The 14070-nt window shown below is 34.4% G+C and overlaps 1 protein-coding gene across 7 annotated transcripts in view; it reads left to right on the top strand.

Moving 5' to 3' along the window:
- Positions 1-14070, top strand: part of LOC143239972 (proline-rich protein 5-like) — a 40768-nt gene that overhangs the window by 15233 nt on the left and 11465 nt on the right. For 2 of the 7 annotated variants that reach the window (XM_076481691.1, XM_076481686.1), the window contains exons 2-6: positions 1600-1686; positions 5636-5702; positions 6538-6598; positions 6958-7049; positions 9654-9732. In XM_076481691.1, the coding sequence (XP_076337806.1) occupies positions 1600-1686; positions 5636-5702; positions 6538-6598; positions 6958-7049; positions 9654-9732 (386 nt within the window). Of the gene's footprint in view, positions 1-1599; positions 1687-5635; positions 5703-6537; positions 6599-6957; positions 7063-9653; positions 9733-14070 lie in introns of all 7 variants that reach the window. The other 5 variants (XM_076481693.1, XM_076481687.1, XM_076481688.1 and 2 more) reach the window with 4 other exon arrangements.

The following is a 14070-nucleotide window of genomic DNA, read 5'->3' as shown; positions in this document are numbered from 1 at the left end:
TCATACCAAACCAATCGTTATTTAGGATATTGACATTTAAAGTCAAAAGTACCAAAATCCTAGATATGTTTAATATGTCCATCTAGGAAAATAATATTTTATATAGGAAAACTTCAGTATGTAAGAAATGAGGTTTCGCATGTCAGAGACCGTGTATTAAATTAACGAAATGATAGTGGTAAGGGTTAACAGCTATGGCTATAGGACCGTCTAAATTATATCTGAAATTACAAATTTAAAATGAATTAAGTTTTAACGCTACCTCAGAAATATTGTTACTGTTATATAATACGATAACAATAGTTAACATGGGAAAATGTGTTTTGCTGAGTGCGTAGGGGTGCATTAAAACGTATGTTTAGAAAGGAGTAATAATTAAAAACGTTTGTGCACAACTGAGATAAGGCGCAGTCTGCGAAAAAATGTAACTTGGGATGGCCAGGTGGTTAGTGTACTCGACTTGCAACATGAGGGTCGTGTGTTAGGATCTCCGTCCCACCAAACATTCTTACCCCTTTCAGCCGTGAGGGCATTATAATGTTACGGTCAATCCACGATGCGTTGGTAAAACAGTAGCCCAAGAGCTGGAAGTGGGTGCTGATTAGTTGCCTTTCTTCTAGTATTTCACTGCTAAATTAGGGATGGCTAGCGCGGACAGCCCTCGTATAGCTTAGCGCGAAATTAAAAAAAAACAGTCGAAAATATAGATATAGCTATGCAAAAGCGCGAGACTTTACATAGAAAAAAACAGTCGAAAATATAGATATAAATCACCCTGGGTTTTGTCATCACGATAAATACTATCATGATGTGACGAGATATATCATCAGCACACACTAATATTTTGCTATTCAATAATTTTAAAGTATATAATAGAAACAATATATATTTGATTTAATTTAGATTGCAGCTTTTTTAACAGTTTATGTTTTTAGCTTGTATTTCAAAATAAATGAACACTTATTTCTTTTATCTTTAATTTTTATGCCTTAAGATTCTTTTTGCATCTGTTTATTTAAACTTAGACTTAAACTATTGTATGGACCAGAAGTATTTCGCTTTCTAAATGTTTGTCCTATCATTCTGAATGGTTAGGAGCGTCTTTAGTTACAATTTAATGACTTCAATATAGTTTAATAATTCCACGAAATATTCGAAGTCTCAATCATTTAACTTTTAAGAAACAAGAAAAAAACAATAAGACAACAATAGGTAGTCAAACAAAGATTTACAAGCATAAAGAATAGTTTTATTGATGGTGGAACATACCACGTACGTTTTCCATGTGCTTATAAATCATTGTTTGACTATCTATTATTATATCAACGTAACTTGCTTTCTTACTCAATAGAACAAGATAAGACCTTATAAAAATTTATTTAACTAAGACGCATTGTTTTCCTTTGTGCGTATATATACACGGGACATGACAAGCAATTTCTAAACAATGCACACACACACACACTTATAAATATATATACTTTCAAGATTTCACAGACATACTTAGCTATAAATCTGAAGCTGAAGAAAGAGTCGTCTTCTATATCTGAGTTATTTATTATAATTTCACCTAATACGTTGTATTTTGTGATTTTGCAGTCTACACATCTTCATCATCAGGTTGTTTCAGAAAAAACAGTCATCTTTAGAATCTGGAGAGTTAGCGTTGCTCTACGAAATAATACGGTATGTTTCTTTTGTTTTCTGTACTATGTATATATTAACTCCGTATATTTGCAATGTAATAATACGTTGTGTTCGTTCTGTCTACGCTGTATAAATAACGTCGTGCAGTAACAACGTAATTATACGGCGTGTTCGTTATGTCTAAACTGTGTATGTAATTCTGATGCTGTAGAGGCCAGGTAATGTTCCTCAAAGGATTTTAAGGAGGTTAGGGATTGAATATATGAGCTACTTGTTACTATTTGTTGTAAGTTCTTGTACCATTAGTAAGCAGGTACCAGAGGATTAGAAGTTCGCTAATGTCACTACCTATTTCAAGGAAGCTGATAAAAAATAGTTCAGTAACTATAGGCCAATTAGTCTTACATCAGTTGTGGAAAGAGTTTTGGAAAGTTTGATAAAAGATGTTTTACAAAGTCATTTAACAAAGTTTATAGATTTATTGGATCGTCGACATGGTTTCACAAAGGGAAATCTTGCCTTACAAATCTTTTGATATTCTTGAAAAGGTTACTACTTATGTAGATGAAGATAAGGATATAGATTTGGTGTATCTGGACTTTCAGAGAGTATTTGGCAAGTTGTTACATAAAAGACCTGTAAAGAACTTATTTATATAGATGTGGGGAATAAGTTGGCAAATTGGATAGAAGAGTGAAAGGATGGAAGAAAGAAGAGGGTTGTTAGAAGTGGAGTTAAATGAAATTGAATTAATGTCACAAGTGGTGTACCTCAAGATTCAATCATAGGACATTTGCTATTTTTGATTTACATCAATTGCACATAGCCAAATAATAGACAATAAGTTACTTAAATTTTGTTGATAATATCAAGGTTTTGAGTGTTGCTAGGTGTGAAGAAGATTCTGCTGCTTTACAAAAGGATTTAGATCATTTAGTGAGTTGGGAAAATAAACGGTAGGTGGGGTTTAATTATGATAAATACAAGACAATATATGTAGGTTATAATTTAAATTATAAGTATACTTTGGATGGGAATAACCTAACCTTAACTGTGTTATAAAAGTTACAACAGTGTTGAAAAAGGATCTTGGTGTAGTAGTTGATCAGTCTCTAAAACCAATCAAATAGAGTGCTGTTGCTAATGGTATGGCAAAGAGAGAATGGCACGTGAAATGAAAGGGTCGTCATACCATGAAAGGTTGAGATCTTTCTAATTCTTTTCTCTTGAAAAACAAAGTCAGTTGAGGGGAACTGACTGAGGTGTTTAATATTGTAAAGGGAATTGATAGTTTTTAGGCATCATCTTTTTTTTCCATATTTAACAGTAAAAATAGTAGGATATTGGACACAAATGTATAGCTTGGCACAACAGGAATCATCTTCAGCTAAGACGGATTTATTTTTTCTAACAGGTTAGTTAGCCAATGGAATGGGTTGTCTTTAAATGTTGTGTAGGCAGTAAATTTAAGTGAGTTTAAGATAAAGCTTGATTTTTATGTGAATTATAACGACTGGCCTTAAGATTTTTTAAAAATCTATTTATCTAATAGTTTCAGTTTAGAGGACAGACCGATCAATATGTCCCTTGTCGTGCCAAAACATTGTTATTTACGATGTAATAAAACTACTGCCTGTACTATGTACGTAGTGCCATGTATCCACAACGTAATAATATGGTATATTCGTATTGTTTGCACTGTGTAAGTAATGTTGTACATTTACAAGGTAATAATAAGGCATGTTCCTTTTTTCAGACTTACAACGTGATAATAAGGTACCTTTATTCTTTCTGCGGTGTGCATGTAACATCGTGTATTTACTGTGTAATATAATAATACGGTATGTTCATTCCATCTACACTATGTAAGTAATGTCGTGCATTTACAACGTAATAATGCATTCGTTTTGTCTGCACTGCGTATTTAATGCCGCATATTTACAATTTAATAATACGGTATGCTTGTTCCGTCTGTAATGCGTGTTTAACGTTCTGAATTTACAACGTATGATACAGTGCGTTTGTTCTGTCTGTATTTGGTGTATAATTCTGTGCATTTTGAACGTAATAATAAGGTATGCTCGTTCTGCCTACATTATGTATGAAATATAGCGTATTTATACAAATACTTATATTGCTTATTTGATGAAGAGATTTTAAAAATCTGCTGTACTTTTTATAATTTTTAAAATGTTGAGTGTATTTGAGTTTTGTGTTTAGATTGTTTGTTTTTTCTTAATGTAAATGAGAAATAATGAAGCTTGAGTATGTTGTGTATTTCAGTACATGAAAAATAACATAATATGAAGAAAAACCACAAAGAACTGTTGTTTAAATATTGCAAAATCTAGAGCGCATGCGTGGCTGGTTAATGGCGATGTTAAAGATTGCTATAAGAGACGAAAAATGATGGACTTCGGAACAGTACCACTAGCTTTATTGTTCGCATACGAAACACGTGCAATTTGGGATCAAATTACTCTCTTGAAAATTTTAAATGGAAAAGTTAAAATGTAAAAGGAGAAAGCACGCATAATTTTGAGAAAACATAACTCAACTTCAACAGTGCATTCCTTGAAAGTTAAACATGAAGTACCCATTAAAACTCGGGGTGAGTAACAAGTAAGAAATAAACAACTCTCGCTCTAAACCACTCGTATTAGAATCAAAGTGTTAGTCTAAAATTGTTAATTGTGCCACTTATGTGCACATGATGAACACACTCTTCTAGTAAAAATTTGGGTATGTGTTTACAAGATATATTTCGATTGATAAGTAATTTTCGTTTGGTGAAGGAGCTAGTGGATTATCTGAGTTTTGCCTACCTCGAGTATTAAAACCCAGTCTTTATTAACGTTATAAGTTTTTCAGTCTAATACCTAACTCCGGGGCCCGGCATGGCCTAGCGTGTTAAGGCGTGCGCTTCGTAATCTGAGGGTCGCAGGTTCGCGCCCCAGTCGCGCCAAACATGCTCGCCCTCCCAGCCGGGGGGGGGGCGTTATAATGTGACGGTCAATCCCACTATTCGTTGGTAAAATAGTAGCCCAAGAGTTGGCGGTGGGTGGTGATGACTAGCTGCCTTCCCTCTAGTCTTACACTGCTAAATTAGGGACGGCTAGCACAGATAGCCCTCGAGTAGCTTTGTGCGAAATTTCAAAAACCAAACCAAACCTAACTCAGTGGGGGGGAGGGTGTAAGTATTTAAGAATCAGAAATATTAAGGCCTTTTCATTATTTCTCAAATTATTAATATATTTATCACCTATGGCCAGATAGTTTTTTTTCTGTGTTTGATGGACTGGCATGGTCAGGTGGTTAGGGCGCTAGACTCGCAACATGAGGGTCGTGGTTTCGAATTCCCGTTACATCAAACATTCTCGCCCTTTCAACCGTGGAGGCGTTATAAGTGATGGTCAATCCCACTATTTGCGGGTAAAAGAGTAACCTAAGAGTTGGCGGTGGGGTTGAATAGCTGCTTTTCCTCTAGTTTTGTACTGCTAAATTAGGGACGGCAAGCGCAGATGGCCCTAGTATAGCTTTGCGCAAATTTCAAAACAAACAGACAATCTATGTTTGGTATAAAATAGAGAAATGAGCTATATGTTTTTCTGTCATTAAGCTTGCACATGAGCTAAAAATAAACAAAGAAACAATAAACTAACCTCTGTAGTTAACACAATTTTTACAAACACATACGTTTCTACTTTCGTTATGGAGGCCTGTTATGGACAGCTCAAGTGTTTTTTATATATATATTTGGAAGCTATTCCCGGTTCATTTGTTTGTTTGTTTTTTATTCACAAATCTGATAAACGCATTTGTGGTAACGTTAAGTAATTTTACAACAAAAAGTATAATTTTTGTTTTTTTTAAATTAGGTAAGAAAGGTTTGTTACTGATTAACGTTTTTTTTTCTTTCATGTAACTTTCAATGTGTCATTTATTTCATAAATGTTATTCGACAACCACATATATTCCTTTCAAACAGTGTTATTTATATCTCCAGAAACATTCAGAATACACAAGCTGTATGTTTTATCTTCGATTATTTCAAGGTAAGAAACTGTAAGTATTATGTTGTTTTTTATTGGAAATTAACTTGACGAAATTTAGCACCTAGTAACAGAAGTTGTTGTTTTTGTCTGGCTATTCATGAGAATGGATATGACTTTGAACTGCAGTTTTCAACCGATTATTGAAATGGAATTTGTTACCCACCGTCAGAAGATGTATCTCCTATCACGTCACAAATCGAAAGAAGATAATTCACGTTATCTTAAAATATTGCGACATTATGAAAATATTCTTCAAAGCATTTTTATTCAGTTATTAAAAAAATCATGTAACAAAGTTACAGGATTTATTGGACGGAATTTGCTTCAATTTATATATTTATATTAATATTGACAAGTTAGTGTGGTACTGATATTATTGTCACATCTATGCAGTTATCAAGAGTTGGATAAAAAAAAAGGAGTACTTATATAAATAGTTACATATCTGTTTGTTTTGTACGTTGGAATATTAAGAAGATCAATCCACATTTTATGCTGAACTAGTGTTTGTTTTGCACACTTAGCATATATATATCTGAGACAAAATTATCTCGTTACACGTACAGTGAAGACTAACTACCCCTGGTGTTCGGCAGCTCAGTAATGGCACAGATGAAACATAAATAGTAAAAACCGTACAAAAAACACAAACAAACTGACGCAGTGTTTCTATAAAATTAGGCTTTAACTTTTTCATGTATTCTCTAGAAGTCTCGTAGTTATGGCGAGGATGGATTTTCTTTTCTCTCTCTAATGATTTCACTTGACATAAAGTACATTTTTTTCCGAGCCATTTATTTCAACTCAAGTTTCTTCTATTTTCTCACCTATGTAGAAGCAGTTATTGACGAAGGGTATGATCATTCTAAGAGAGGATATCAGGCAAAACATTGTGGGTGAGAATATGCTATGGTCTTTTTTTCTCTTTGACTAAAGTAAAAATTCTCACGTTGATACATTAAAAATAAAAACTCACAAATAGCACTTATATTCTCATTCACAGTAAAATAATTCTAACGGTATTTCCTTTTTCATTTTAGAATTATATTAGTAGTACGTGATCTTTGAATGCAGTTTCATAGAAAGAAGCATGAAGCTAAATCAGTTTCAAATTAAACTGTTATCAAGTGTTATCATAGAGAAATCCAACACATTAAACGTTGTCTGAGTTCCTGTTACAACTAGCTAGGAGTATGTTTTGAATACAGTGTTAAAGTTCTGACTAACACGTGATATTCTCAACATGTTATAATAGGAGGAAATTTACTGAAGCTCATGGAAGAAACCTGGGAAGATTTTTTTAATAAAATTCTTCCTCTGCTGGACGCCTGCATGGTCCACGTAAAGGTATTATTATCAAGTAATGACATTATTGTGGTAGTTGTTATGTGAAATTTAGAACAGAATTTCTATGGTGCCAGTTATATTTTAAATAATTATATAGAAATCAAAAGTAAACCTTTCTCGTGCTAATTGTTATGCTAATTTATTACTTAAAAATCGGAAAAAAATCCATGTGTTATTACTGTTACACTAATTTACTACATAGATGTTAGAAGTAACCCTGCCAGTGCTATTTTTGCTGCTAATTGAACTCGTATAGTGTTAATATTATACTAGATTGTTACATATTAGTCAAAAATAAAAACCTTATTTTGATGTTGTCATCTTAGTTCATAATATATAAATCATAAATATACCGTTATTTAGTTACTGTTATGTTATGTTAGTTTATTAAATAGAAGTCAATACTAGAATCTTATACAGTTTCTATTAAATACATTATTAGGTAAAATTTAACAATAAACTTTTATGGTACCAGTGCTATCTAGTTTATTACTATTACATAGTTATCAGAACTAAGCCCACATTTTGTTATTGTTACCTTATCTAGTTCTGTAATTATCAAAAGTAGGCCTAAATTTTGCTAACGTTATACTTGCTTATTACATATTTATCAGATTTAAACCCCTTTCTTTTTGCTTCTTTTATATTATTTGAATATATATTTTTCACAAGTAAACCCTTTTTCTGATACTGTTATTATACGTTTATCAGAAGTTTATTTTCTATTGTTATGCTAACTTATTATATAGAACTCAGACACAAAAGTAATCCCATATTTTGCCACTGTTAAACTAGTTCATCATACAGACAAAATAATAAACGTCAATATCTAGCAGCATTAATATAAGTGGTGTTGCCGAATTCTGTTTGTTTCACGTTGAAGTCAGTTTTGAGATGTCAAACATTCGCAAGTTCCCATGCTCAACTCAGTTGTAACACAGTTTTAGACGGAGATAGCACTGTTACACGTCATTGAAGCATGGTATATTGTCCTTGATGTATTCTTATATCTCATGAGCTTGTTATTTTATGGCCTCTCGATAAGTCAGTACTAAAATCCAAGATTCGATTCCCCAACTGGACATGGCTCTTGGTAATATCATTTCATACGAGTCGACCGCCACCTAGTGGCAGATGTCGTTTTTTTTCCTAAACCGGATATTTCCAAATTATTCTTCTCTTGCGTATCATATCCTCAAAATGGAAGAAATGTTTCGTTCGCATCATACATTTAAATATACAACAAAGTTCCCTATATGGGCGACCTCTGTTGAACATTAGGACTAACTTCTTCTTTCTGTATATACTTTGACTGTTGTCCTAAACACAGAAGTCAGACGTAAATCCATACCTTACTACCATTATTGTTGTTTGTCATACGCAAGCCTTAAGTAACCCTTCAAGTTGCTAAACACTGAACTTATAACTATGATCCTACCACTGTACTTGTTCATTGCATACAAGTCCTTTGTCTCCACTGTTATAGTGTTCTTGTTCATCGTATACAAGTTGTGTCTTCACTGTTATAGTATACTTGTTCATTGTATACAAGTCATTGTGTTTCCACTGTTATAGTGTTCTTGTTCATTGTATACAAATCATTGTGTCTCCACTGTTATAGTATTCTTGTTCATTGTATACAAGTTCTTGTGTCTCCACTGTTAGAGTATACGTGTTCATTGTATACAAATCCTTGTGTCTCCACTGTTATAGTATTCTTGTTCATTGTATACAAGTTCTTGTGTCTCAACTGTAATAGTATTCTTTTTCATTGTATACAAATCCTTGTGTCTCCACTGTTATACTATTCTTGTTCATTGTATACAAGTTCTTGTGTCTCCACTGTTATAGTATTTTTGTTCATTGAATACAAGTCCTTGTGTGTCCACTGTTATAGTATTCTTGTTCATTGTATACAAGTTCTTGTGTCTCCACTATTATAGTATTTTTGTTCATTGTATACAAGTCCTTGTGTCTCCACTGTTATAGTATTCTTGTTCATTGTATACAAGCTCTTGTGCCTCCATTGTTACAGTATACTTGATAGAATGAATTCAGGGTCTTTCAGTGAGACAGTGAGAGGGGTCGAATTTACAACGCTTGAATCAGGGGTTCGTGCGGTGGACACAGTGGATATCTTGATGTGAATTTGCTGTAAGAAAAAGACTGATACATTGTTAATGCCGTTAAAGTTATTCGTTGTATATAATTCAGAGGTAATGATACATAGTTAGTGAACAACTGTCTGAAGCTACTCCCTTCAGGCTTTCGTGTTCCCTAGGTATAAATAATCGTACCCTTGCCATACAGAAACATTTGTGTTTTTAAATACGAAAATTAAGCTATCTGTTAAAGAGAGTTTACCCAGATATATGCAAGTTAAATAACACATTTTGAAACTGAATGGAAAAGTTATATACCTTTTAATGAAAAGGTTAATTTTCTTTTAACTGAAAAACTTATTTACTGTTTTAAAATCAAGATAGTTATTTACCTATGCTAAAAGAAAAATGTATCGAAGGATTTATTTGTTATTTATTTACCATCATTTTCTTTTACGGAAGAGTTATTTATGTGTTAAACCATCACAATTCTACATCACAGACTAGGGAGCATGTAACAATCAGGCAAACGGCTCTTATCTCCTTCCGAGACCTGGTGGTTTTAAAGCTTGATACTGCAGGTATGGAATATTCGTCTTTGTTTCCTTTGTATATGAATTCATGTGACACATAATCTTCGTAGACACTGGTACCAGTTATTTTGTAAGGATTTGTCTGATGACGTCACTGTATTCTCTCTAACAATGTTGTTCTTTGACATCTTATCCATCTTGTTTTGAAAAATATTCTGCTGGTGTTATTCCAGATATTAGAAAGTTTCAGATATTCTACTACGAATAGCAACAGATGTTCTATTACTGCAGCATTACATACACTCTTTAAAAAGAATCCAGCATGGCAAGGTGGTCAAGGCACTCGACTCGTAATCCGAGGGTTGCGGGTCCGAATCCCTGTCACACCACACACGCTCTCCCTCAGCCATGGGGGCGTTGTAACATAACGGCCAATCCCACTATTCGTTGGTAAAAGAGCAGCCCAACAGTTGGTGGTGGGAGGTGATGACCAGCTGCCTTCCCTCTAGTCTTACACTGCAAAAATTAATGACGGCTGGCGTGCATAATCTTCGTGTAGCTTTGCGCGAAATTCAAAACAAACCAAACTCTTTGAAAAATATCATTTGTTAATAAATATTTTTCCTAATCACGCAGTTCTAAAATTAAGAGTTTGAAGGTGTTGTTATACACACACATAAAATTCAAGATTATCCAGTTCCTACTCGTAACGAGCAAGGACTGTTTTATAACAGGTAGCGTTCAACAGTAAGCCATATTTATAGTGACACCATTCACTAGTGTAACAGTATTTTGTATCATGTACGAGTTGTTTTTATTTATTTTAAAAGAAAGCCCTAATTTTAGCCTTATAACTCTATAGACTTATAGGCCCGGCCTGACCAGGTGGCTAGAGTGCTCGATTCATAATCTGAAGATCGCGAGTTCGAATCCCCATCACACTAAACTTACTCGCCCTTTCAGCCGTGGGGGCGTTATAAAGTGACGGTAAATGCTACTATTCATTGGTAAAAGAGTAGCCCGAGAATTGGCGGTAAATGATGATGACTAGCTGCCTTCCCTCTAGTCTTGCACAACTAAAGTATGAACGGCTAGCGCAGATAGCTCTCGTATAGCTTTACGCGAAATTTAGAAACAAACAAACCATAGACTTACTGCTGTCCTACCGAGAAACAGAAATAGGGAATCTTCCGTACAGTTTTATATTTGTATATCATCAAAATGATTTAATCGTCTGCACCCTTGGTGCGGGAAGTAGTTGTGTTTTAAAGCATTGAACTACATTATACTTCTTGGGAGCGCTGTATATTAACAACTCGTGCAACATAAGATCAAAGTATATAGAAAAATAATGTGTTTCTAAATTAAGCAATAATATTTATAAACTTTCTACAACAAATTATCAAAGCACGTTACGTACACGGATAAGAATTAAAAATTACCCTGTAATTAAAGTAGCTAATTGAATATAGCGGTCTAACTAGGAGCATCCATTGTCATAAAACAAAAACGTATGTTAACCAGAATGTATTGCTTCATCAGTTCGGTATCATTGTTGTAATTGATATTTTGACTGTCATCCCAAAAATATTTCACGAATTTCGGCCAGTTTAGAAGACTTGGGTTAGGCCTGGATCCATATACTAAGTTAACAATGCAAAATAATCCTCAAAATAAAAAAAGTATAATAAATTAGTTACATGCAATAAAAATAAGTCTCTTGTATACAGCAAGCATTTTAATCAGTATTGTTAACGAAACTGACGTTCAAGTTCGTTTGTAATTGAACACAAAGCCACACAATGGGCTGTCTGTGCTCTGCCCACCGCGGATATCGAAACCTGGTTTTTAACGTTGTAAGTCCACACACATACCGCTATGCAACTGAAGAGGCATTTTTATTAAAGAAATAATATAATAATTACATAAAAATAGTTTGTTTCATGCTCCATTACTAATTTCTTTTCATTAACTTCCGTAGTACTATTAAAATGAAGAATGATCTAGTTTTATGAAATGTGTTTTAAATTAGAGTAAAATAAGTTATACTGTGAAATGATGTTTGTACTCTTAAAAGGTTTTTGTCGTTCTTTGCTGCCCTTTTACTAATACACTGCTGGCCAGAATCTTAAGACCAATGAACATAAAGAAAAAATATGCATCTTGCGTTGTCAGACTCAACCACTTATTTGAGTAGAGCTTCGAAAGATGAAAAATAAGAAAAGGGAAATTAAAACTTTTGTAGCATTTAATAGGGAAAATGTGAACACTATGAAATAAGCCTAAATACTAGCTGATCAAAAGTTTAAGACCATACCAAAAAGAAGTCCTAAACAGGGTAGGAAATGCCCAACAAGAGGTCTCAGCAGTGAGTTGCACAGCCGTCACTGCGAATAACTGCAAACATTCGCGTTGGCATGGTCGATATAAGCGTTTGCAGAAGGCTGGCTCGAATGTTATTCCAAGTGGTGAAGATGGCTTCACGAAGATAATGCACTGTTTGGAATTAACGTCCATTTCTATAGACTTTCCTTGCCATCCACCCCCAAACATTTTCAATGTGGTTCAGTTCGGGCGAACACGCTGGATGGTCCAAAAGAATCACGTTATTCGCCATGAAAAAGTTCTTTGTTCTGCGATCAATGTGGATTGCAGCGTTGTCTTGCTGAAAGATCCAGTCATTTCCACACAAGCGAGGGCCTTCAGTCAATAAGGATGCTCTCTCCAACATGCCAATGTAGCCAGCTGCTGTTTGACGCCCCTGTATAACCTGAAGCTGCATTGTTCCATGGAAGGAGAAAGCACCCCAGATCATGATGGAACCTCCTCCACTGTGTCGTGTAGAAAATGTCTCCGGTGGGATATCCTTATTCTGTCACTAACGTTGGAAGCCATCTGGACCATCCAGATTAATTTTTTTCTCATCAGGGAACAAAACCTTCGTCCACTTTTTTACGTCTCATGGTTGGTACTTCTCAGCAAAGTTTAACCGAGCTATTTCGTGGTGTGGAAGGAAACGTGGCATTTGAAGATGTTTACGGTGTTTAAAGCCTTTCTCTCGTAGATGCCGTCTTATTGTTCTTGAGCTGCATTCTGCGTCCGTAAGGGCCTTAATCTGGTTCGACGATCGGCTGGTGTCTTGCCGGACAACCTGTCGAATCCTGCTGCTCAATGCCGGCGAAATTTTCTTTGGCAGACCACTTAAAATTCTCGTTCCGTATCCCTCATGGTCTTTTAAGAAACTTGCAACAGCATTTTTACTACACCCAATCTCACCAGCGATGGCACGTTGAGAGAGACCTTATATATGTAAAAACGGCTCGTTTGGGTTGAGAAACTATTTTACGTAGAGGAGCGAACAACGTTTCGACCTTCTTCGGTCATCGTCAGGTTCACAAAGAAAGAAAGAGGTAACTGACCGGAAGCTCACCACATGTTTGAAAGGGGTTGTGTAACTGAGTGTGGGAATGCAGAGGGCGGTGTTAGATGTTTGAATATATATTTTTTTATTATTTATTATATTATTTTTAATATAGGTATAAAGGTGCTCCTTTGTATTGGTTTATTTTGGATTTAAGTTGTTGTATAAGTAAGGCTTCTTTAATTTTGCGTTTGTTTATGTTTGTTTCTTTATTTAGTATTTGAGTGTTTTCTATGGTTATGTTGTGTTTATTTGACTTGCAGTGTTCGAAAACGTGTGAAGGTGACTTTTTATGTTCTTTGAATCTGGTTTCTATTTTTCTACTTGTTTCTCCAATAAAGAAGTCGTGGCAATTATCACATTGTATTTTATAAATAATGTTGGTGTGGTGTTTGTCAGTGTAGTTTTTACATAATATAGACCTCAGTTTTGTGGCTGGTTTTTGAATAAATTTGGTATTAACTGAAATGTCATATTTTGTAACTAGTTTTTGCCAGATGTTGGTTATTTTTCTGCTGATGTGGGAAATATATGGTATGTAACAGTATATGGTTTCGTAATTTTTTTATTTGTGAGATATATTTACTTTTGTTGGTTGATTTTGCTTTCTGTCTAGGTGTGTGCATATAATGTTTTCTACGGTTTGTGAAGGAAACTTATTGATGTTGATGAAGTATTGTTTTATTTTGCCTAATTCATCGTTAATTTTATCTGGTGAGCATAGTTTTATGGCTGTGTTTATTTAGTTTCTTAGTATGTTGAGCTTTTGTTTTGTTTCATGTGCTGAGTCCCAAGAAAAGAAAAGTCCAGTATGGATGATTTTTCGGTGGATTTCTGTTTTAAATTGTGTGTCGGTTCTTGTAATTTTAAGGTTAAGCAATGATATTCGATTGCTTTCTTCCTGTTCACTTGTGAAGTTAATGTTGGGATGTATAGAGCTTATGTAATTGAAAAATTAAGTGTGT

This window comes from Tachypleus tridentatus, chromosome 13, assembly GCF_004210375.1.
Source record: "Tachypleus tridentatus isolate NWPU-2018 chromosome 13, ASM421037v1, whole genome shotgun sequence".
Classification (NCBI taxonomy): Eukaryota; Metazoa; Arthropoda; class Merostomata; order Xiphosura; family Limulidae; genus Tachypleus; species Tachypleus tridentatus.
The sequence above is the reverse complement of the archived record's forward strand: the minus strand, read 5'-3'. Positions and strand labels throughout refer to the sequence as shown.